The 26,056-nt window shown below is 37.7% G+C and overlaps 3 protein-coding genes and 2 long non-coding RNA genes across 6 annotated transcripts in view; 3 read left to right on the top strand and 2 right to left on the bottom strand.

Annotated features, from left to right (window-relative positions):
* Positions 1–20,492, top strand: part of LOC127844424 (ras-related protein Rab-31-like) — a 34,041-nt gene extending 13,549 nt beyond the window's left edge. Inside the window, exons 8-12 of one of the 2 annotated variants that reach the window (XM_052374636.1) lie at positions 20–4,388; positions 5,369–5,454; positions 6,171–6,453; positions 9,203–9,461; positions 19,714–20,492. In XM_052374636.1, the coding sequence (XP_052230596.1) occupies positions 20–177 (158 nt within the window). In that variant the 3' untranslated portion in view covers positions 178–4,388; positions 5,369–5,454; positions 6,171–6,453; positions 9,203–9,461; positions 19,714–20,492. Of the gene's footprint in view, positions 1–19; positions 4,389–5,368; positions 5,455–6,170; positions 6,454–9,202; positions 9,462–19,713 lie in introns of those variants that run through there. The other variant, XM_052374635.1, reaches the window with a different exon arrangement.
* Positions 13,620–15,361, top strand: LOC127844432 (uncharacterized). Its single transcript, XR_008032729.1, has 3 exons — positions 13,620–13,714; positions 14,092–14,231; positions 14,961–15,361. It is a non-coding gene; the product is annotated as an uncharacterized LOC127844432 (long non-coding RNA).
* LOC127844430 (uncharacterized) lies at positions 16,383–18,274 on the bottom strand. Its single transcript, XR_008032727.1, has 4 exons — positions 18,125–18,274; positions 17,516–17,629; positions 17,105–17,263; positions 16,383–16,952 (listed from the first exon to the last, which is right to left on the bottom strand). It is a non-coding gene; the product is annotated as an uncharacterized LOC127844430 (long non-coding RNA).
* Positions 20,493–23,061: 2,569 nt separating the features above from the next.
* On the bottom strand, positions 23,062–23,469 carry LOC127846077 (uncharacterized). The gene has a single exon (XM_052377256.1). It carries the CDS (start codon positions 23,467–23,469, stop codon positions 23,062–23,064), a length of 408 nt encoding a protein of 135 aa, XP_052233216.1.
* Positions 23,470–23,994: 525 nt separating this feature from the next.
* Positions 23,995–24,533, top strand: LOC127846076 (anti-sigma-I factor RsgI2-like). Its single transcript, XM_052377255.1, has 2 exons — positions 23,995–24,051; positions 24,084–24,533. The coding sequence occupies exons 1-2, from the start codon at positions 23,995–23,997 to the stop codon at positions 24,531–24,533; spliced, it is 507 nt and encodes a 168-aa protein (XP_052233215.1).
* The last annotated feature ends 1,523 nt before the right edge of the window (positions 24,534–26,056 follow it).

The following is a 26,056-nucleotide window of genomic DNA, read 5'->3' as shown; positions in this document are numbered from 1 at the left end:
GTTTTCCTGTGCATTCCAGCACGCAGACTACCAGCAAATGATATGCTCATGTACAGCGACAGCATGGCCTCCAACATTCACCTGCGTAATTCCCATCGCATAACGGAGGATCGAAGGAAAAAGTCGTCCTGCTGTGCAACAAAACCTCCGCCCCAACGGTCTTATAGCGTCACATGACCAAATGACTAGAAAGTGCTTATGCATTTAGTATATGTAGTGTTCCTTGTATATTGTCTGGTGTTTTGCTGATTCAAAACGAATGAGCAGCGTAATGTGGAAATGGGTCTTATGCCAGATTCGGCCGGCGTAGCTCCAGACCAGACTGGGCATTTGCAGGAGCTACCGTGTCTGCTAATGTGACAACAAAACCTTGCTTGATTTTATAGCAGACAGGGTAGTGCCTAACAAGACTGTGCCAATGCACAGACTAGCCTGGAGCTATGCTGACTGCATCTGGTAAAAAACCTATTTTCACATGAAGCAGCTTAAATGAAACAATCAAAGTTCATACTTTTTTTACAGAGAGCTTAATGTGTTGTTTTTTTTTCATTATATGATACTCAGATTTTTCTTTGTATTTATCTGAAATTTCTGAATTGATATATGGTCACTTTATAAAATTAAGTGTTTAACATATCTTCGACATTTACTATTTTATCTGTGTAATCCCATTTTTGGTGAGGTTGCTTGTCAATTTGTTTTTACCAAGGTATTGAACTAGACTCAGTTTTGATGCATTTCTTTTTTAGTTGTGTTAAACCTTAAATAACTTTCGATGTAAAGAAGCAAGGATTACACATTCTGAACTTATATTTTCATATTATAATATACTTACATATAGATTATGTATAAAACATAACATGAAATGAATCAAACGTCTGTACTGTTTAAACAGTAAATTTTTCTTGACATTGGGTTATTCGTGTAATTGTATATTATTATATTATAAAAACCACCAGTAAATGTCAATGAATTAAAGTATCAGTTTAATTTATTGTACTTAATCCTCGTACAAATACATGTTTGTAAAAATTGATTGTCTTTAAACTATAATAAAATTATAAGTCTTTATTGACAAAAAGTCAAATAAATTAATTTGATCTTATTATCTTATTTAGCTTAAACCAGTAATTTATAGTTTTGTTGATATATGGTAATACTTATGTTGGTCCTAAGATCTTAAACTACCTTTATGTTGTGAGTTTTAATCTAAAATGAGTGCGTATTTTGCTGTAATTAGTTTTGTAACTGATTTTCTTTTTACTTTTTTTCCATGTCATGTTTAAGCTTGTATACTTGTCCAACTACATGTATATTGATAGTTCATATATGTACAAAGTTTCTTGGTTGATACATTGTGTTTTTGTATGGACAAGGATTTTGTTGTAAGATATAATGTCTCACATCAATCACAAAATGTTAATAGCAGCACACAACAGAAAGTTTATGCATATAAATTGAACAATTCCAGTTCATTGTTATATATACAAAACTGAAATATAGCCATCTCTGATATTAATACTTGATTAATTTAAATAAAAAAGGATATTTGTCACATGCTGTTCATTGTTTCTAGTGAACAGCCATCCCAATTATTTGTAATCAACATTCGTTTTAATTTGAATATATTTTCAATAACATGTCGTGAATTTTTGTTTGCTCCTTTTTTCTTTACTGATTATAAGCATGTTATTAATTTTGCGAAACCTCAAATGACATCCCATTAGTTATCAGCTTTTTAGGTTAATTAGCATGTTTTCATAAAATTAGAAGTATTTGTAGTTGAAAAAGAGTTCGATCAAAACGATCTGACATAGGTCGTTAATGCATGCCATATTTTATAACAGTTTTTTGTATGCCATATTTTATCAAATTTGACCAGATATAGAATAGAAAAGTTAGTAAGCACATTTTTTTAATCTTTTTAGAATTTAAGATAAGTACCGCATGATGCGTAAATGGGTCTGATGTCATATGTGGCCAGAGTAGCTCCAGCCCAGCCTGGGCAATGACACAGTCTGAACAGGAGCTACCCTGACCACTATAAATTTATGCACTGTCTTGTGGTCTCATTAGCGGACAGAGAAGCTCCAGACTGTGTGAATGCGCAGGCTGGGCTGAAGCTACGCTGGCCACATATGACATCAGACCCATTTACGCATCATGTGGTTCTTATCTTAAATTCTAAGGCATACTACCTGTATGGTCATATGATTATTTAAGTTGTGCAAACATGTATTCAATGTGACATTAAATATGAGGGAATTAACAAAAATATATACCATGGCTTAACTTAAATTCTTATGAGTAAGGAAAATACATGTACATACATTGACATTTGAGCTGGTCTCTAGGGAAACCATGCCTATTGAATGCGCCTAAAGTGTTGTCTCAGATTGGTCTTCGCAGTCCACAAATGCTTATCTCTGTGAGGACGATTTCGTATTTTATGGAATTATTAGTTTAAAGGAAGTCTCTTAATCACAATCACAGTAAAGACTGGGTTGTCCAAGATTAGCCTTTGCAGACTACCATATTGTTGCTATGGTAACGGACATGAGAGAAAACCAAACCAAATAGTATTTCATCTGCCTCTTATCACAATATTTATCTGGTAGCGGACTGCTGCTTTGTCTGTGACAAAGCACTTATTTTATTTGTATTCTTTGAATATGCTTTGCACGCATTAGCTGAACCTTATTTTGTTGTCAATTTGTCGACATTGTTTTGATAATATTACTTATGTTTAATAAAATTATTGATTTTACCAATTATTTTTGTGCCATAATGTACACGGTTATTTAGCTTGTTAAGTTGAAGTATGTTTTATTTGTAAGTCTCTGTCTATCTTTTAAAATAACCCAGTTAGGACAGCATTAAAGAGGTAATTTCACTGTTTTTAAAACAGTGAATTACTTGCTTTCAGTCAAGAATAATATTCGTATTTAAAATCATAAATACATTCTGTTTATAATTTCAAAAATTAGTTTTAAAGAATGAAAGCTGATTGGATGACAAACTGGCTTATTGTTATTGTCATGTTTGGTAACTATTTTATAAAAATCTCAAACGTGCGCAAAGGTATGATCATTCCGATTTTGATTTAAATTCAACCTTCAACTATGTTACATATTGCTGGCATAAACGGTGGCAGACTAGTGTCCGGTATAATATAATTGATGGATGAAAACCATATACTATACACCAAATAGTCGAGCTAAACTCCTACCTCAACAGTCTTCAGAGCTAAACTCCTACCTCAAGAGTCTTTGTGATGCTAATCTCCATATAATTTTTTGTTTCCACTACAGGGATTCAATGGAAACTTTACACATGTTGATTGGGTCATTATGTCAGGTCACTCATCAAGTACCAAGACTCGTACATGCAATTTAGTAGAATTATGCCCCTTTTGTAATTAGAAAATATATCTGTATATCTTCAACATATTCAAATAACACTTAACACATGTGTGTATGTTCTTTATGAAAAGGCACGTACATGTGATCCAACTTTTAGCACGATTATGCCACCACGACCTATAAAAAGCTTGCAAGGTGAAAAGTATAATGAAAAAGATGATTCCGTGCACCACTGGTTTATGTATTAACTACTTCAGATATTCAATTGAAACTGTTCACATATTTGGGGACCATTATGCATGGTCGCATAATAATCCACATAAACATGACCTGTAATTTAACATTTTGGTCAACAATACTGTTCCTACAAAAAGGAAACCAACTATGTCTAAATAACTATAGTTTAGAGTGAGGTAGTTAGCTTTAATTTTGTGTGTAAGTATAATTTATATAAAGACTTCTCATATACATTTAATTATATTCGCCTAAGCTAATGAATAAACATCGCTCTTATTGATAACAGTTCATATTTATTTCACAAATGCTATTTAAGTACTACATATAGTAAACTCCTAATATTAAGGTGAGTGACAGAAAAAAACAACATAATCCTATAAAATCAGAAGAAATCGTGCGCATCGTGTTGGGACAGATCTTTTTAATGTTTATAATCTTGAGCTATCAGACATTGTCTCCCTTGACTGTTTAAAGTTTTGAAATCAATAACTAGAACAATTTCACTCTTCTCTATTGAATTTTTAATCAATAGACGAATCGAAGCATGTCCAGTCTTATGTCTATTTATAATCCGCATATTTGTAGTGGGTATACTTGTAAATGGATCATACTAGAATTTTAAATAAATATTTACGGCAGCTTATCTAGCATAGGAAACTGTGTTGATGGGACCGTGTTTGGATGTTTTGTTGACGTTTCTAGCAACAGTGTTTGTTTTTGAGTGTGGGTATTGTATATTTCCATTACTGATGTCAAAACGATTAACGTATAGTCGGTTATGTTATAACGGTAAGTTTAATAAATGTTTACTGTAGTGCGTGATATATATTTAATTGGCGTTTCGATTGATCATTAAACACTTAAATAAAATATTGGACATTCTAGTTTTCTGATGATAATGTTTAGTTTTTAATGTCATGAATATAACAACTGTGTTATTGATTTGTATCTAACGATCTCACGGTTGGAAATCGCTTTCGTAGTGTTTCGTAAAAGACATTTAACCACGAATGTTCCTAAACGTATCGATGAGCCACGAAAAAAAGACGATTAAGTCGCGTTGCCTGTACGGATTATCTCAAAGTTTGTACGAACTTTTAGCTTTTTGCTACGCATATCACGTAGAAGTGGTAAAGCATGATAATAATTATATGCTTATGGCTTATCTTACTTGATACGAAATCCATCGTAAAAAATCGTAGCGGTAACGCATTCAAACCATAGTTGTTCGTATTATATCTGTATGTATAACTGGTGCGGGGACACGATAATATGTGTCTTGTTCTGAGAAAACTGGGCTTAATATATGCTTATGGCTTATCTAACTTGATACGAAATCCATCGTAAAAAATCGTAGCGGTAACGCATTCAAACCATAGTTGTTTGTATCATATCTGTATGTATAACTGGTGCGGGGACACGATAATATGTGTCTTGTTCTGAGAAAACTGGGCATAATTCATGTGCGTAAAGTGTCGTCCCAGATTAGCCTTTGCAGTCCGCACTTTCCGCATAAACGAGATTTTCGGTAAAAAGGGACTCCCTTTAAACGAAAAATACCATTAACACGGAAAGTGTCGTCCCTGATTAGCCTGTGCGGACTGTGTGGATTATTACGCACATGCATTATGCATAATTTTCACAGAACAAGACACATTTAAGGAATTGTTTGGCTCGTCGGTACAAACAAGTTGTATTGTCGGTACCTGCGACTTTGAGCCATCGTCTGCACAGATAAAACGATGTAAAATAAAAGTTTCTCTTTGCAGGTTAAATGGTCGGTCGGCAGGTCATCCTAAGCGGAGACCTCGACGTCAAGTCGCCGTCGACGTTTATACGTGGATGGCGTCCCAATGTAAGAGCAACTTGGCGCCTAACAAAAGAGCCGCATTCTGTAAAAACTGGTCTTGATGCATGTGCGTATAATGTCGTCCAAGATTAGCCTATGCAGTCCGCACAGGCTTATCAGCGTTGAAACTTTCCGTACACATTTGTTTTTCGTTTAAAAGAGACGTCCTATAAAAAAAAATCCATAAGAGCGTTAAGTGTCGTCCCTGATTAGCCTGTGCGAATTGTACAGGCAAATCTGAGATGCCACATAATGCACAAGCATTAAGACAAGTTTTTTTTCAGAAAGAGGCTTATATGTTTATAGTATGATTAAGGAATGTAATTTATTTTTAAGACAAACTTCCAAAACGCTGACTGTCGTTGATTGTATGTTTAAATTGTACTATCTACGGTTTATACTTAGTAGATTGTCAGTTTAAGCTGTTAAACTAACAGTTTGTATGTTATCTAAGGCTTTGGTTTTAGCTTTGGCTTTCGGCCCTCATTGCATCATGGACACCTTCCGGTGATAATCGTGCAATGACCACCTTCATGAACATGTAGCACACTGTAGAATTTCTAACGCCGTCGCATAGAAATTAACTTCGCTCTGAGCAAACGGGATTTAATCTATGTGCGTAAAGTGTCGTCCCAGATTAGTCCGTGCTGTCCGCACATGCTTATCAGGACGACTCTTTCGCCCTAAACTGGATGACCGAGGCTCAAATACTTTTGTTACAGCCTTGGCGGACGCAAACGGTAGAGCTGGTTCTACAAAATGGCGTCCATTACCTTAGCATATACGAGAAAAATACCACGAAGTCGACGAAGTTTGAGGACTTCGAATTGAAAGATATAACAGAGGTGACAATGGTCCCATCAAAAACCCACGCGCATGCGTTTCACATCGTTTCCGGTGGCGCTCCGATTATTGTGTTGTCAGGGGAAACATCTATGGTTAGCCGGAAGTGGATCTGGGCATTCCGGAAGGCTCTTTTTCCACGGGAGAATATAGCTGAAACTAGTAATGTTATTTTTAGCTCATATATTAAAAAAATTATGAGCTATTGTCATCACCTTGGCGTCGGCGTCTGCGTCGGCGTCCGGTTAAGTTTTGCGTTTAGGTCCACTTTTCTTAGAAAGTATCAATGCTATTGCATTCAAACTTGGTACACTTACTAACTATCATTAGGGGACTGGGCAGGTAAAGTTAGATAACTCTGGCGTGCATTTTGACAGAATTATGTGCCCTTTTTATACTTAGAAAATTGAAAATTTTGGTTAAGTTTTGTGTTAAGGTCCATTTTATTCCTTTAGTATCAAAGCTATTGCTTTCATACTTGCAACACTTACTAACTATCATAAGGGAACTGTGCAGACAAAGTTATGTAACTCTGACTGGCATTTTGACAGAATTATGTGCCCTTTTTATACTTAAAAAATTGAAAATTTGGTAAAGTTTTGTGTTTGGGTCCGCTTTATTCCTACAGTATCAAAGCTATTGCTTTCATACTTGCAACACTTATTAACTATCATAAGGGGACTGTGCAGGCAAAGTGATGTAACTCTGACTGGCATTTGGACAGAATTATGGGCCCTTTATACTTAGAAAATTGAAAATTTGGTTAAGTTTTGTGTTTTGGTCCACTGTACCCCTAAAGTATCATAGATATTGCTTTCATACCTGGAACACTCGCAAACTATCATAAGGGGACAGTAAAAGGACAAGTTGCATAACTCTGGTTGTCATATTTACAGAATTATGGCCCTTTTTTGACTTAGTAACTTTGAATATATGGTTAAATTTTGTGTTTCGATCCACTTTACTTCTAAAGTATCAAGGCTATTGCTTTCAAACTTCAAATGCTTTCATGCTATCATGATGTTACTGTACCTGACAAGTTGAATTTTACCTTGACCTTTGAATGACCTTGACTCTCAAGGTCAAATTATTAAATTTTGCTAAAACTGCCATAACTTTTTTTATTTATGATTAGATTTGATTGTAACTTTGACAAAACAACTCTTACCTGACATACCACAATAGACTCCACCCAAACCATCCCCCACGCCCCCCCCATTTTTTTTTAAGATCATCTCACAAATGACCACCACACCCTCACACTATACCCCCCCCCCCCCCCACCCCATCCCCCCCCCCCCCAAATTTTTTTTGGAAACGGTGAAAAAACACAAATATTTATTTTTATTATTTTATTTTTGAAATACCGTCCAACCATCGCATCCAAGAATCACCTCCCCCCACCACCCACCCCCCCTCACCCCCCCCCCCACCCCCGATTTTTTTTTGCATTTTTTTCCGTATTTTTGGAAGATAATGTAATAAATGACCACACCCCCACACTACACACCCCTCTTCACTCCATCCCTCCCTCCTTTGTGATTGAAATTGAGAGTCCCTTCACCTTTAAAAAGAAAATAGATGAGCAGTCTACACCCGCAAGGCGGTGCTCTTGTTATTGATAAAGGCGTATCGATGTTTTATTTTTATTATTTAGTCGATGTGCAGTTACAAATGGTTTCGTCTACCGATTTTTGTTTATTCTAAAGACAACATGAAAAAATGTCACTCGAAGTCATTTTTTTTACGTATTGTGGAAATGATATTTTGCTAACTTTATGTCACACATTCAAAAATATAACAACATTATAAATCAGGGAGCGAAACACCACTAATGACGTAGATTCATACTGAACATTTAGCGTTGTTTATGAATTATCATTATGAAGCGTTGCAACACGAAACGTTTGAATAATTTGGAAAGTTATGTTTTGTGATGCTTCGTGAATTGCATATATAAAGTATAAAATACATCTTTAATTGTATGAGCGCGACACTTCAATACAACCAAAATCTGTGAAAAAGCCCCTTTAAGAAAAGTTACTTCAAGTTCAAGAAAGCTGACGAAATCAGTTATATTTTAAACAGAGATGAATGCCGAAACATTCGCTGGGTACTAAAAATTTCGAATATTTTGTCTAATTTTAATAAATGTAATATTTAAATTCGTGAATGAGTTATGTTTGTCATACAAAACAGTTTATTTTAGAAATGGCCATTGTAAAATTACAACTCGTGTTACCCAACACGTATATTACCCGGTATACCTGAACGTGTATAAACACTTTGGCAGAATTAAAAACAACACTACAAACAAACAAAAACGGGAATCAAACCTGCCGATGTGTGTGCATTGGTTTTGTACTTAGTCTACTTGTATTAATGGTAGTTATCTTATATCAACTGGGAGGAAATTGATTTAGATTGCTTACTGTTTTGTTCCATTTAAACGTACTGTTTGTGGGGGAAAGAAATTTTAATTAGACGCCTGGTTCGCCACTTTTAATAAGCCATACCATATTATATCTTGATGCCACACACATTAACTCTCTGTTCATTTATTTGAGACGGGCTCTGGGAAAACCGGGCTTGATGCATTTGCGTAAAATGTTAACCGAGGGACGACATTTTCCGTCTTTACTGGGTTTTCTTTTGGAAGAGACGAAACATTCCATAAAAGCGGAAAGTGCTGTGTTTATTAGTCTATGCTGACAACGCAGACCAAGCTGCGCACGTGCTTTAAAGCCGAATTTCTCGAAACGTGGCAAATTTATATACATGCAAATGACTATTGTCTGCATTTATCATTACACGAATTATCATATTTGGACAAAAATCACAGTTGTACATCAATATGGCTCATGAAAACGAACACTTCCAAATAACGTTTGTTTTCTACATTCCTATTCAGAAAAACTATTCCTTCGCCTTGTTCCGAATGCGGACACCACGCGACTCAACCTAGCGCTAGGAATCTACACTGTGGAAGTATCCGCGGTCGCCATGGAGATGACCTTCACCTCTGACGTGGACCGGGCATGCACGCCCGTGGTGCCGTTCAGCGCCGTGGTCCCCACCCTCGGTCAATTGAGGCTGCCCCTCACGACTCTGGGACGGGTGACGGAGCGGGGGAGCGACGATAACGCGTTGGTTGTCGTGGAAACCAATCCGTAAGTCTTCCAATTTGAGTTCCGAAATTCATACAAAATTGACCTGTTGCAAAAATACAAGATAACAGTTTGCTTCTCCATGCAGTTTTTTAAAGGGGCCATAATACTGTCAATAAAATTATCAAGAATATATTCAACGAATGGTTAGGGCTGTTGTTGAAGATTGATTCAATATAATAAGAACATAACAGAATGGTTTATTTTGACTTAAGCATATATACAGCTCATCGTCATAAACATACATATTCAATAACAGCATGCGTTTCAATTATATTCAAAACATACATCATTTCAAAGAAAGATCGTTTCAAAAACAAATTAAATACAACATGTTTAAGTGTGAATGTCACATGGAAGAGGTAAATACTCAGTGACCACATAATATAAAAAACGTTGTTTAATGATTGCAACAAGTATTACATTATTCTAAGCTTATTAGCTTTATGGAAGATATATAATTTATACTACATATATAATACATTTTCTCGCATTTCAAAGCCTTTAACACAAAACATGGCTAGTTTTCTCAGCACCTTTTTCTTTGAACTATTAAGTAGTTCGATAAACTTAAACATATTTGGACGAAATCTATAATACTTTGGAATTTATGTTTTCCTAACATCGGCATAGTAAGGGCATTTAAGAACAAAGTGATACTCATCCTCGATATAATTAAGGTTGCATAAAACACATTGACGTTGATCTCTAACAATGTTTTGGTGTCTACCCGTTTCAATAAATAATTGTGGGACGACAAACTTAATTTAGTAATAATGTTCCTATGTTTTTTATTTTCAACAATATCGAGATAGGCCGATCTTTCGAATTCTGGTTTCAATTCCTTATATAACATCATTGAACTAGACGATGTGACACTTATATTTCAATTAGTGATATATTGGTCTCGTAATCTGTTTTTAAGTAACGGGATAAATTGATTAGAGAATTTACAGATTCGGGGAATAACCATACATCGTTAAAACCGGTTTGGTTAAGAATATCCCGTACTTTTGATGACCAATTGTTTGTGTTGTGTTTGCGTTCGATTTCTAATCTCTGTGATAGAACAATTTGTTTTAGTATACAGTTACCCTGCTTTACAGTATATAATTTCAAAAAGTATTTGACGATTCTGACATATCTGTCTAAATATAAGGGGAATTGACCAACTTCGACATAAATCGCTAATGAGTTTGTTGACATTTTTACATTTTATATTCTTTTACAAAATTTACGATGGACGCGCTCAATGTTTTCTGCTTTGATAAATCCCCAAACATCACAGTTATAGTTTAGAATTGATGATAAATATGCGTTAAATAAATTTAACATGATATTTATAGGTACGTCCATGTCTTTTGTTAAGGCGAACAAAGAATGCATCGCTTTTAAAGCTTTGCCATAAAGTGTATTTGTTGCGGGCACAAATGATCCACCGCTTGACATGACAATTCCCAGGTAATTAAAATTATTAACAATTTCTATTTCTTGACCTTTATATGTCCATTACAATGTTTTACTGAGTGTACTTCCTTTTCGAAATACCATGACCTTAGTTTTTTCAATGTTAACCGTTAAATTCCACTTATCGCAGTATGTTTCTAAATTGTTTAATGATTCTTGAAGACCCTCCTGGGTTTCAGAAAATAAAGCCGCGTCGTCAGCGAATAATAATAGATATATCGATATTTGATCTAGAGTAATTCTGGCGTTTATTCCATTTTGCAAATCGAATTTGAGGTCGTTAATAAAGAGAGAGAACAATACGGGCGACGTTATCTCCCCCTGAAATAGGCCGACGTTACTATTAAATATGTCTGATAAGTTACCCATGTGTTTGATCTGTAATTTTACTTCATCATACATTGATCGAATAAGTGTGAAAAGTTTACCGTCGATGCCCACATTTATCATTTTACTCCATAATTGACCACGATTGATGACGTCATACGCCTTCCGGTAATCAATATAACAACATAATAGCGTATCTTTATTTTGAAACTGTGTTTCTATTAGTGCATTAAGAATAAATATTGCATCGATCGTGCTACAATTTGGTTTAAAGCCGAACTGTGCATCCGTCAGAATGTCATTTGTTTCTGCCCATTGTTTAAGGCGTTCATTTAATATGCTAGTAAATAATTTTGCAAAACAGCTTATTAAAGTTATTCCTCGATAGTTAATTGGGTCTGATATGTCTCCACGTTTGTGTATTGGAACTATGATTCCGGATGCCAAGCTGTGAGGAAAACGCTTTTTATCAAGTATGTAGTTAAACAATATAATTTTATTCCTAACGATCTGGCGATGACATGTATTGTTTCAGTTAAATATTCATATATAATAAGTATTATCACAAGCATGAGCTTTATTGTTTTTCAACCGTTTCGTTGCCTTAATAATTTCTTCTGTCGATATTGGATTATCGAGTTCGGGGTACGAAGGTTCTGTGTTTAGTCTATTATCAAATTCATGTAAAAAAGTATTGGCATCAAACGAAGTTATATTTACGTTACCTTCGTCTGCTAATTTACTGAAATAATCGTGAAATTCGATTAACGATATCGTATCTGCGTTTTGTGATGTAGTCTTACGTTTAAATAGTTTCCAAAATTCGCGGGGTTATTTACATCTCATACTATTCATTTGTTTGCTTACATCATTGTTGTATTTTAATTTCGTTTTTCTACACGTATACTTGTAATCCTTTTTCGATGCAATCATTTGCTCGCGTGTATGTTCATTTTTATTTAAATTGTACTCGTATAAAGCTCTTGTACATTGATATTGTTTGTTTTTACACTCTTCGTTAAACCATTTTTTCTTATTTCTATCAGAGTCTATAAATCCTTTATTTTCAGGTTTAACAATGTGCTTGAAATATTTTTCTCCTTTTGAATTTAAATAGTTCGAAAATTCGCTAAATAGAATATCAGGATCAGAGTTTAAATCGATTTGCGATAAAAGCGTGTGTTCTAGATTTTGGACATCGCACGTTACATTTCGTACAAAGTCACATTTGTTCCCAGGTTTCCATTTAAAATAAACAATAGGATAAGTTTCACTTGCTGAAACCGTGTACTTCGTGCGGAGATCAAATGTTATATGCGCATGATTAGAGAATTCAGTAAAATCGTTAACGGTAAAGTTTACAATATCATTGAGATTGGATCGCGTAGTTAATACATGATCCACTAGGTTTCATCATTATGTGCATAGCACGTTATCTTACCTATGTTATGGTCGTTATTTAACCGCCCATTCACTACACGAATATTAGTAGCTTTGCACATATCTAATAGGTAGTCTCCGAATCGGTTCGTTACCAGCAGTTAATTGTTTACATGTAAATCTGGATAACTCTTATCCAGCGGATAACTTTTGGTTATCTTCAATGTTATGATAAGATAACTATTTGATCGTGGGATTAGGGTTTCAATATCTGTGTCAGAAACAAAATCAATATCGTTCATATATCTATCATTTACAATATACACCCTTTCAGTTATTCGCTTTTACTAGTGTTAGAGTTGTGTCCCTTAGCCGGATGTGACGTCAACGGGGGATAGAAATTCGCCAGAGAAAATAAAATTTTACTGTGTCGCTGAAGAAATCAACGTCTTTAGCACAATATATGCGTAAGTTGCACACATGTTTTATTTTAATTATTTTATTGACGCATATTAAAGCTATCGCTTGTTGTATATTTACTTTTAAGTACGATGAAGTGAGAAAAAATGCATTAAACATTCCGTTTTGTCAAGACACATTTCATGTTCGTACATATACCATTACACCTGGATTGGAACCTAAAAGTAAATATTGTATAAAAATGCCAAATTTTGAAAGCAAAGCGTATTACGAGTTATTTTCAGAAAGTTTATATTTGTAATCATGATTTTATCATAGGAATTATATGATTTCGGGGCTTTTTTTATTCTTAAATAGAACTAGAAAGTAGAAGAATGTGAATGAAAACCAATCAGGAGAATGGGTCATTTAACTTTCATGTTTTTTACACCAAAATCTCTATATTTATAAACTTTCAAAACCGAAACTATCCTTTGTTTCTTTGAGTGTTTGACTGAAGTGTTGAAATAATATAAAAATCAGCTGCAAAAAAAGCATTATATGTGGGTTTTTTTCAGGAATCATCCCATATGCTATGTTCAGAAACAGTGAAGTACCATGGCTGAACCAGATCCTGTAACAGAAAAGAAAGTACAACAGTACACGACTGTGATTGTCATAAGGTTTGTTTTTTTGTTTAAAATGTGAATTCACTATAATAAATACTCCTAAGTTTATTATTAATATAATTATGCAAATACATACACATTGGTGGCATGAATATATCCGACATAGTCATGTACCATAAATACACTCTAATAAATATTGACTCGGTACAGAGACCCAACATGAAAGCATACAAGTTCAGCTGTCAGGTTTTAAGCATTATTGCCACTTTAAAAAAAAAACATGTAACTTACACTACATTCAGTATCGATCATATTTATTTCAAACCATTTTCTAAAAAAATAATATGATGAATTTTGTATGTTGTATAAGTAACATGATTTTTTTCTAAAGAAGCAATAATGCTTAAAACCTGCCTTTTTATTTTTTGTAGCTGTATGCCAAGGATGTCCCTGGCGCTGTTTTACCGCAACTTCAACCAGAAAGATGCAAAGTTACAGAGTTGCGAATATGGTTGAAATGCCGGGGACAAGCTGTGAAATCGAATGAGACAAAAGCCGAACTTTGCTTGAGGTACTTATTTTATATCGCCTTTTCAGGCCTTTTCCTGGTGTATCTACGGGTCAGTTAAACGGACCCATTCCCTAACCTAAATTGTAATTTGAAAAAAATAATTCCCAATAAAAAAAGAAAGAAGAGGTTATGATTATTTTAACTCAATTATATGTAAATGACATCTAACAAAGTACATTACCATGAATAATATGATTTTTCATCTAATTTGAATGATTGTGAAGGGTTATTTTATATTAGTTTTTCCCAAATCAGTTGATTTTTGGCACGAAAAATTCACAATCCTGCAATTGCTTTTTTCCCAAAATGGCCAGGAAAAAGCCTGCTTTTTATATTAAAAACGCACATTCATGTTGTGATTTTTTTTCTATATTTCTGTCAACCAGTCTGTTAAAAATAAGTTTTATCTGTTTAGTCAGTCTGACTCGACCACACGGCATATAGTACTTTACAATGTATATAACATGCATAGTGGCACACAGCTTTCTGCTTCAATTAAAATCCCTGACATAATAAGTTACATTACTCTCTTAAGTCTGCATTAGAAATTGGTTGCCACTAGTTAAATTGTCTTTATACATTTTTTGGTCACAAAGAAGGTAGGGGTGGCGTTTATTAGGTGGAAAACAAGTATCTGAAACAGACTCTGGAGTAGTGCTTTTTTTGTTACACCTTAAATCTTAATGTTCTGTTGCAAAGTTTAAATCTTTACTTTTATATATTTTCCAGGGTAAAGAAATTCAGTGACAACCAGGATAACATCCTAATTGTGGATCCTTATCCAGACCAGCCATTTGCAGCTAAGCAGAAGTCGTCCTGTATGAACTGTCAAGGACAATCAACAGTGTCAACAGCGGAAGAACATCTTAATTTGGAAGAATGCACATGGACCCAAAGCACCAGACCGATCTTCAAAGACTTTTCGTACATGAACATTCTGGAATGGACCAAAAGTTCTGGTAAAGGTTCATAACTGGGTGTTGAAAAGCCTATTCAACGAGGCTATGTGTTTTTTCATGACGGTTATGTATTCGACACATGGACATCTGAACGTAACAGTTCAACAATTGTTAGATGCAAGTGTTTCCGCTCCATGAAAAACCGGTAATCAGAAATAAAGAGTATTGAAATAATCTAAAATATATTTGATAGTATTCAATTTTGTGTTATTTTAGTGTCAGTATTTGTGAGATTCACCTCAAATCACATTTATTCATTCAATATAATCATAGGATCTCAGCTCATTTTGGTGCAATACCTGTATCTGAATGTTTGTAATTTTCAGATTGTGTTTCCTTAAATTAGTTTATGATTTCTAGCTTTCACATGTTGCCTTCATCATTAATCTTACAATTAATGATACTTCATACTGTTTTGTGATGAACTATGCTACTCAAATGTGCTTATCTTGCATTATTTCTGTTGTAATAAAGCTTATATCATTGATTACAAAGTGTTTTTACTCAAAGGATTACGCAAATCTGTAGCAGAGTCTTAGTGAAATAGTTGCTATGGTGTCTGCTAAGCAATCTGGAGCAACCAGTTTCGATCCCCATTGAGAATCAGTAATGGTTCTTCCCAGGAAACGAACTTAAGTACTGATTTGTCTCAATATGCATTGGACTTTCTTAGTTTTACCTAATATTTCCCAAAAAAACCTAAAATTTCTATTAACAAAATTATTTATTCAGTAGTCATACAATCAAAACAAATTAACAAACATGATTAAAAAGATGTATATACAATTTTTATGTAAAGGCCACACACCTTATTTGGCATAGTAAATTTAAGTATGAGTGACATATTTTATCTATGCCAATTAGAATATATCTGGTGGTTACAAGGTAGAAATCCATCTTTTTTGCACTTTACAACTTAAAAATAATCGCGTTTGTCGAAATGGATGTGTACGTCTGGAAATCCTACTTTCGGTTTTAAAAGCAGTACTGTTTGAAAAAAAAATAACTTGCTATTAAACTAGGCTATAGATTTAATTTTATTATGCCAACTAGAATATATCTGGTGGTAACAAGGTAGAAAGCCATCTTTTTTTGCGCTTTAAAAAGTTAAAAATGATCGTGTTTAATATAGAAATCCTTCTTTCAGTTTTAAAAGCAGTTATTCCTGTTTGAAAAATAATAAATTACTTGCTAACTAGACTATAGATTTAATGAAAATTTTGCACACTTTCAAATTGCATCTATATGAACATGTACTTTATTTCAAGGTGTGTAGCTTTAAGTACTCTTTAAGCATTAATCTGTAACTAAATCAATGCTTATATCAAGATAATTATCAAAAACTTTATACAAAGCCAAAAAATGTACAAATATTACATGAACAGCCAATGGTTTTTCATTAGCCTACATGTAGTATGATGTACACGAACAACAGATGTTCATATAAATGGTATGTATGTTAAACACCAGGACATGGTATAATTGGGTCTTGGAAAAGAGTGAGCAATGAGCAAACTGTCCAAATTTGATTAATTATCCCAAACAGAGAAACCAGAATGACCTGATCAAATATGTGAAAACTTTTAATCTTGTTAATTGCACGTTCCACTTGAATTCGCTTCAACAGATGTGGTTTGTCCTTCCAGCAGTCGAATAGTGTAGGGATGGCTCCTGGTTTTAGATACCTCCGCTTAGCAAATCCAGATTCATCAAGACAGTCACGTTCAAAATGGAGAAAACAGACAACCGTATTGTGACTTATCTGGAAGAAAAAAAAAAATTAAATAAATATGTGTGCTTTTTTTAATCACATCAACACTATTTTTCTGACATGAAAATGTATAGTACTTTACATGTTTTATTTTTCTTTATACAAAATCATTTAAAGTTTTACTGAAACCACTAACAACTGACCTTAAAATGTCTGTCTTCATCTCTTCGTATTTTATTCAACCAAACAGCTTGAACTGGATCATCTTCAGCTGGAAATGCATGATAGCTGGGCTTTCCATGGCCTTCTAACAATCCTTAGCCAGTGGTGTGACATTTGGGCACACAGCAGATCCTGTTAGACTGAAATTTTATGAAGATCAACTAATAATATTAAAAAAAATCAAGTGAATAACAACTTTACCAATTATTTTGGATCATTAAAATCAGTATAACAAAGTCCACAAACGTGGTTAACAAATAATAAAATGTGTTTTTATCCTATTGGTTAAGAATTTCATTTTATTTGTATTGATATTAATTATTATATGTCTATAAATGTTTTATTCCCAAATGTTATTTAAACAAATCAATTGACTAAACAATTTAATTTACCTTCAACTTCTTCTCGAGTGATACAGTAATGTCTTGAATCTGTTTTCCATCCGGTTTTGAGTCGAATACTGGTGTTGCTGTGTAAAACTGGACAGCATAGTCGTGGTCATTAATCTGTTGAACAAAATTCTGTTTCATAAGATTCATGATAACTGATTCATTGTACTTTACACATTAATACACATTAGGCCGGGTATAGCTTAGTACAAGCTCTAATCAAACAAATAGCTTTTTAACAAACCATATGTTGCATTGGATGCCGTTGGCTTTCAATTTAAAAAAATGGTCAATTGGTACAAAAGCACGGTATGACTAAGACCAGTACGAGCGTCCTTTAGTTGCTTCAAAATATAAATGCCAACGAGTGTTCATACTTTGACGAATACGAAATGTCCTTAGATAAAACAAGTCAATATTTCCACCTATTTAATCTATATCAACATTTCTGAACAGGATTTAATTCAGTAAAAAATCCTTCGTTTGAACGTTTCGTCCTCGCGAAAACATATAACAGACAAAAACAATACCGCTGCTTTATCAGCATTATAAACCGAATATCAAAATTGCATAAGAAAATAATAAATTATTAATAATAAGGTCAGTACAAACCTTTTCGTTCATATTTTAAGTCCATTTACACCGTTGAAAACACACATTGTCAAACAGACATCTCTTTGTTTGCTTACAGTCGATAATCGGGTATCCCCGGATGACGTCATTCAGGGGAGGTAATTATAATCAGTTAATAACTGAAAGGGTGTATAATCTGGTTTATTTCCCGTTCGCGAGTTTGTGTCTCCGGTGAGAAATACTTTTCCTTTGGATTGATAAAAATTTACATCAAGTTCAATACATTGAAAAATATCATAAGAATACAAAGAATGAGCAGGGGAATTTTCGGTCGCAATATATACAACACAAAGATATACATCAGATTCAATATTAAAAAAATAACTTATCTAGTTTAAGCCAAACAATACAATCAATATCATTTTTAACGAATGTGACACCTTTTTGAATAGAGTCTTTAAGATAAATTACAATTCCACCACTCGAGCGTTTTGCTCTTTGGTGTTGCAAACGTCTGTATGAGTTAATAGGTTTACTTTCTCCTTTTAGATCTATAGAAGAGTCTTTATGTGTTCAAGTTTCAGTGAGACAAATAATATCATGACAATTAAGAAAAGATGAAAACTTACTATCAGAGGATTTAAGTGTTGTTAGAAGAATTAGAAATCGCAGATGTTTAAATAAATTGGATGACTAATATGCAAACGTTTGAATTCATTAAGCGTTGTAATACAAGTAAGTACATTGACAGTGGGTGTGAATTTCGAAGTTCACGAGGTCCTTCCTCGCCCGATTCTGCATTATGCGCGGACCGAGAAAGCACTCTTACCTAATTAACTATGCCACTCACGAAAGTTGGGAATAATTTTTCAATTATAGCTGCAAATTTCCAGCCATTAAGTTTTAACTGAAACATATTTCGTGTTGGCATGTGTTGAACCCAAAGGCACCTAGGTGAGAAGCCTGTGTATCAACCACTGCTCTAACCGGACAGCCTACATGTTGACAGAAAACTGAAAGTTGACCACCTCACTAATTGATTGACACGCTACAAGTGGTCAGTTTACTAGTAGATACTTCCAATCAAGGATATTGTTGACTAATTTATTTAGATTTATTTTTCAGTGGTAAAAAATATGAGCCATGCTCTGGGAAAACGGGGCATAACGCATGTCGTCCAATATAAGCCTGTGCGGACTGTGACGGGGCGTAACGCATGTCGTCCAATATAAGACTGTGCGGACTGTGACGGGGCGTAACGCATGTCGTCCAATATAAGCCTGTGCGGACTGGGGCGTAACGCATGTCGTCCAATATAAGCCTGTGCGGACTCTAAAGAAAACACATTGCGCATAGACTTATTTTCGTTTTGAAGAGACTTGCTTGAAACGGAAAATCCATAAAAGCGGTAGGTGTCGTCCCTGATTAACCTGTGCCGACTGCACAGGCTAATCTTGGCCACACTAAACGTACATGCATTAAGTCCAGTTTTCCCAGAACGAGGCTCGTTTACACTGCTCACCCAGCGTCATATTTTATATTTTCTTTGGACTAATGTTTAGTTGTTAATAATGAAAGTTCAATTTCTGTGTAAGTATTTTAAATATATGTATGTTTTCTATCTTTAGTGACATCAGTGAACACGGGGCCTTGTCCTTATATTTCGCTACAACAGACGGCAGTCATGAATCCCGCTCTAAAGTCATTTCCGTTTTCAAGAAGGCGCTGTTCCAAGCTACAAACAATCTTCACGACTGCATTACATATTCTAACTGGGACTTTGACGACCAATTGTAGATTAGATGCTTAATTTATAGAATTTTCTATAACCTTAACTTTTGCCTTGTCTGTCAGAACCTATATATTTTCATCAAAATAATGATAGGAAATCTGTCTCTAAAACACATACTATGTGATGGTAAGTGTTTTTTTCTAAGATTGTTATTTATTCACAGTTAACTGCGAGATGGCGTAATTTTCAGAAGCGGAAAAATGAAAATAGAAATTCGTTATAACGGATGAAATTATGGTAAAGGAATTGGTTCGAAACAATGAGTTTTTATTTTGCGTTAAATTAAACGTCTTAAGTATATAGTTACTAGCATGTTTTCACTCCGAGGTATTTCGTTGCTCCTCTTAATATATGACGTCTATGTGATTGTGCATTCCTATGTATATTGCGTACTTCATATTTATTTGTAAATAGTATCTTCTGTAAGCACTTTAAACATTTTGTAAAGTATGGACAGAACAGACGAGAACAAGAAGTGTTTGTGTGACTAAAGCATGTACATCTCATCGTCACCCACATACTCGCAATAAGGCAAACATTAATACGCATGTGTCAGAAAAACAGAAACAAAACACGTGAAAGGACAAACATGCAAAAATGTTTTATAATTTTTTTTATAGAAATAACGGTATATGAGACTCTCTCTCTTAGAAAAACGTTGCTGAATGCATCAGCGTTAAGTGTTCTGCCAGATTAACCTGTGCCGTCTGCAAAGGCTAATCAGGGATGTTACTTTCCGTCAAAAGTGTATGTTCGTTAAGAAGAAAAGTGCTTTTAACGAATAATTCAATTAAAGCGGAATGTGTCGTCCCTGATTAGCCAGTGTAAACTGTACAGGCTAATATGGGGCGACATTTTACGCACATAAAAAGAGACCCGTTTTCCCAGAGCGCGGCTCAAACACAAGTTTGCCCGCTCAAGACTATGAGTCTCTGCACATAGACTTAGAGTAAACAGTTGGTCGATGGCATAAACTAATAGCAATACCATTCGGAAAGAGACAGGTGCGTTTTTAATGTTATCGAAGATGCAGATCATTTTACTCATGAATGTACTGTGTATCGTGATAGTAGAAAGAGGTACGTAAGTTCAGTTAATTATGTTTTAAATATTCCTTATTATATTTATAGAATTGTTTCAACTCATAATAATATTGTGAAAAAGTTAGATATGTTTATTTTAAAAGAGTTGGACAGTGAACAATGTTATTAGAACGATCATGACTAACTGTTTGTTGTATTATAAATAGAACACATTTCGCTTTTCACGCCCGGCTCCGATTGAAAACTTCGTTGTATTGTTTGATTTGTATTATTAACTGCAAAATAGACAATATATATGTTTTTTTATGTTTTACATATGTTTGTCTATATGAAATCGACACCATGTTGATAATACGATTAGATATGTTACATTGTTTATTGAATCATTACAACCTTTTGTTTACTCATTGGCACATTGCCTAACTATTTCTGAATAAACTGAAAACGATGCATCAATACAGTTTTGTAGTACCGTTCAATAATTGTTAACATTCCTTTTAACTGTTGTGCTTTTGTTTACATCAAGTACAAATGTATTTCCCAAATTGTCATGTTAAGAAAATACACAAACTAGTCCTAATACTGATTTGCTATTGTGATAAAAAATACGTGTACGCTTAGTGTGTTAAAAGTCATACAAATCACTATTTGCTGTTTTAAAACTCAACAAACACTTTCGGGAATCACACTAATAAAATCACAAGTCATTGTTATTGATCAAAATATTTACATGCATGTATGTTTTCCTGACAGCTACAAAAAGGCCACTTACGGAACCAATAATCTTAAGAGAGGCTGTACACAAATCAAGCCTTAAAATTTAATAATATATGTGCCGTTATAAACGACGACTTATTTTGATTTGTTTATAATTAATACATATAAAACGGAAAAATGTGCCCCTATATTTGAAAAAATATGTATTCAATAGCATACAGGTATGGCGAATTTTTAATGTATTGATTGATCTTAAAACTGTTCAACTGTATGGTACTACATATTGCGGATTGTTGTGTATGGAAAATATAGTATGAAGTGTTCTTAGAAAATTAAAATTAGATGTCGATATCGCAAATATATACACCCATGTCATTCAGTGGAACATAATTATGATAAAAATGATAAAAGTTTAATTGAAAACGATACCAAAAGAATAGTTAAAGGAAAAAATACCGTTTTACATGCATACAATTTCAACGTCAATTCCATTACACAATTAATAAGCTATTCAAAAAATAAAATTGTTAACATGATAAACATGTTATACAAAATACTTATAGAATTGTTGTGTCACTTAAATGAATATCATACTTATTCAGGAACATTCAAAACATATGGTCTGGCCAATGAACTCTGAATTATCGCCGCAGTAAAATTAACCATAGCGATGCGAACATCAGCGCACACATAATACATTGTTAATACAACTGCATACATTGCTTACGTCATAAAACACTTGTAGCACGTCAGAGCCTGGTACCATGCATAAGACTGGTAGCACGCCAGAGCCTGGCAGCACGAGGAGTCTGGTAGCAAGCAACAGCCTGGTAGCACGCCAGAGCCTGGCAGCACGGCAGAGCCTTTTAGAACGCCAGAGCCTGGTAGCAAGCCACAGCCTGGTAGCACGCCAGAGCCTGGCAGCACGGCAGAGCCTTTAAGCACGCCCGTGCCTAGTAGCAAGCCACAGCCTGGTAGCACGCCATAGCCTGGTAGCACGCCAGAGCCTGGTAGCACACCAGAGCCAGGTAGCACGCCACAGCCTGGTAGCACGCCATAGCCTGGCAGCACGCCAGAGCCTGGTAGCACACCAGAGTCTGGTAGCACGCCACATCCTGGTAGCACGCCATAGCCTGGCAGCACGCCAGAGCCTGGTAGCACACCAGAACCTGGTAGCACGCCATAGCCTGGTAGCACGCCATAGCCTGGTAGCAAGCCAGAGCCTGGTAGCAAGTCAGAGCCATGTAGCAAGACAGAGCCTGGTAGCATGCCATAACCTGGTAACAAGCCAGAGCCTGGTAGCATGCCATAACCTGGTAGCACGCCAGAGCCTTGTAGCACGCCAGAGCCTGGAAGCAAGCAAGAGCCTGGTAGCAAGCCTGAGCCTGGTAGCACGCCACAGCCTGGTAGTAAGCCATAGCCTGTTAGCACTCCACAGCCTGGCAGTACGCCAGAGCCTGGTAGTACGCCAGAGCCTGGTAGCAAGCCATAGCCTGGTAGCACGCCACAGCCAGGTAGCACGCCACAGCCTGGTAACACGCCAGAGCCTGGTAACACGTCAAAGCCTGGTAACACGCCAGAGCCTGGTAGCAAGCCAGAGCCTGGTAGCAAGCCAGAGCCTGGTAGCACACCACAGCCTGGTAGTACGCCAGAGCCTTGTAGCACGCCATAGCCTGGTAGCACGCCAGAGCCTGGTAGCAAGCCAGAGCCTGGTTGCAAGCCAGAGTCTGGTAACACGCCAGAGCCTGGTAGCATGCCAGAGCCTGGTAGCTCGCCAGAGCCTGGTAGCAAGCCAGTGCCTGGAAGCAAGCTAGAGCCTGGTAGCAAGCCATAATCTAGTAACAAGCCAGAGCCTGGTAGCACGCCAGAGCCTGGTAGTACGCCAGAGCCTGGTAGTACGCCAGAGCCTTGTAGCAAGCCATAGCCTAGTAGCACTCCAGAGCCTGGTAGCAAGCCATAACCTGGTAACAAGCCAGAGCCTGGAAGCAAGCCATAATCTAGTAACAAGCCAGAGCCTGGTAGCACGCCAAAGCCTGGTAGTACGCCAGAGCCTTGTAGCACGCCATAGCCTGGTAGCACGCCAGAGCCTGGTAGCAAGCCAGAGCCTGGTAACACGCCACAGCCTGGTAGCACGCCAGAGCCTGGTAGCAAGCCAGAGCCTGGTAGCACGCCACAGCCTGGTTGTAAGCCATAGCCTGGTAGCACTCCACAGCCTGGTAGCACGCCACAGCCCGGTAGCAAGCCTGAGCCTGGTAGCACGCCATAGCCTGGTAGCAAGCCAGAGCCTGGTAACAAGCCAGAGTCTGGTAGCACGCCAAAGCCTGGAAGCAAGCCAGAGCCTGGTAACAAGCCAGAGCATGGTAGCAAGCCAGAGCCTGGTAGCAAGCCAGAGCCTGGTAGTACGCCAGAGCCTGGTAACACGCCAGAGCCGGGTAGGACTCCACAGCCTGGTAGCAAGCCAGAGCCTGGTAGTACGCCACAGCCTGGTAGCAAGCCAGAGCCTGTTAGTACGCCGGACGTTGATAGCACGCCAGAGCTTGGTAGCACGCCAGAGCTAAGTATCACGCTAGAGCATTGTAACACGCCAGATCATTGTAGCACGCCAGAGCCTGGTAGCACGCCAGAGCCTGGTAGCACGCCAGAGCCTGGTAGCAAGCCAGAGCCTGGTAGCAAGCCAGAGCCTTGTAGCACGACAGAGCCTGTTAGTACGCCGGACCTTTGTAGCACGCCAGAGCCTGGTAGCACGACAGAGCTATGTAGCACGCCAGAGCATTGTAGCATGCCAGAGCAATGTAGCACGCCAGAGCCTGGTAGCACGCCAGTGCCTGGTAGTACGCCAGAGCCTGGTAGCACGCCAGAGCCTGGTAGCACGCCACAGCCTGGTACTACGCAATAGCGTTGATAGCACGCCAGAGCCTGGTAGCACGCCAGAGCTTAGTATCACGCTAGAGAATTGTAACACGCCAGATCATTGTAGCACGCCAGAGCCTGGTAGCAAGCCAGAGCCTGGAAGCAAGCCAGAGCCTGGTAGCAAGCTATAACCTGGTAACAAGCCAGAGCCTGGTAGCACACCACAGCCTGGTAGCACGCCAGAGCCAGGTAGCACACCAGAGCCTGGTAGCACACCAGAGCCTGGTAGCACACCAGAGCTTGGTAGCATGCCACAGCCTGGTAGCACGCCAGAGCCGGGTGGTACGCCAGAGCCTGGTAGCACGCAAGAGCCTGGTAGCATGCCATAGCCTGGTAGTACGCCAGAGCCTGGTAGCTAGCCACAGCCTTGTAGTACGCCAGAGCCTGGAAGTACGCAAGAGCCTGGTAGCACGCCATAGCCTGGTAGCATGCAAGAGCCTGTTAGCACACCACAGCCTGGTAGCACGCCAGAGCCTGGTAGCACCTCAGAGCCTGGTAGCACACCAGAGCCTGGTAGCACACCGGAGCCTGGTAGCACGCTAGAGCCTGGTAGCACGCCAGAGCCGGGTGGTACGCCAGAGCCTGGTAGCACGCCCGAGCCTGGTAGCATGCCATAGCCTGGTAGTACGCCAGAGCCTGGTAGCACGCCACAGCCTGGTAGTACGCCAGAGCCTGGTAGTACGCAAGAGCCTGGTAGCAAGCCAGAGCCTGGTAGCACGCCAGAGCCCGGCAGCACGCCAGAGCCCGGTAGCAAGCCAGAGCCAGATAGCACACCGGAGCCTGGTAGTTCGCCACAGCCTGGTAGTACGCCGGAGCCTGGTAGTACGCCACAGCCTGGTAGTGCGCCAGAGCCTGGTAACACGCCAGAGCCTGGTAACACGCCACATCCTGGTAACACGCAAAAGCCTGGCAACACGCAAGAGCCTGGTAACACGCAAGAGTCTGGTAACACGCCAGAGCCTGGTAACACGCCAGAGCATGGTAGTTCACCAGAGCCTGGTAGCACACCGGAGCCTGGTAGAACGCCACAGCCTGGTAGTATGCCAGAGCCTGGTAACACGCCAGAGCCTGGTAACACGCCAGAGCCTGGTAACACGCCAGAGCCTGGTAGCACACCAGTGCCTGGTAGCACACCGGGACCTGGTAGTACGCCACAGCCTGGTAGTACGCCAGAGCCTAGTAGCGCGCCACTGCCTGGTAGTACGCCAGAGTCTGGTAGTACGCAAGAGCCTGGTAGCACGTCAGAGCCTGGTAGCACGCCAGAGCTTTGTAGCATGCCAGAGCCTGTTAGCACGCCAGAGCCTGTTAGCACGCCAGAGCCTTATAGCATGCCAGAGCCTTGTAGCACGCCACAGCCTGGAAGTACGCCAGAGCCTGGTAGCACGCCAGAGCTTGGTAGCAAGCCAGAGCCTTGTAGCACGCCACAGCCTGGAAGTACGCCAGAGCCTGGTAGCACGCCAGAGCCTGGTAGCAAGCCAGAGACTGGTAGCACACCACAGCCTTGTAATA

The sequence above is a fragment of the Dreissena polymorpha genome, chromosome 9, assembly GCF_020536995.1.
Source record: "Dreissena polymorpha isolate Duluth1 chromosome 9, UMN_Dpol_1.0, whole genome shotgun sequence".
Taxonomy (NCBI): Eukaryota; Metazoa; Mollusca; class Bivalvia; order Myida; family Dreissenidae; genus Dreissena; species Dreissena polymorpha.
The sequence above is the reverse complement of the archived record's forward strand: the minus strand, read 5'-3'. Positions and strand labels throughout refer to the sequence as shown.

Excerpts from the sequence above, each read along its gene's own strand:
- LOC127846076 (XM_052377255.1), top strand. The coding sequence starts at position 23,995 with ATGGTAGCAAGCCAGAGCCTGGTAGCAAGCCAGAGCCTGGTAGTACGC. Across the intron at positions 24,052-24,083 it reads TGGTAGTACGCCAGAGCCTG|CCTGGTAGCAAGCCAGAGCC; the intron begins GTAACACGCCAG and ends AGGACTCCACAG.
- LOC127846077 (XM_052377256.1), bottom strand. The coding sequence starts at position 23,469 with ATGGCTTGCTACCAGGCTCTAGCTTGCTTCCAGGCACTGGCTTGCTAC.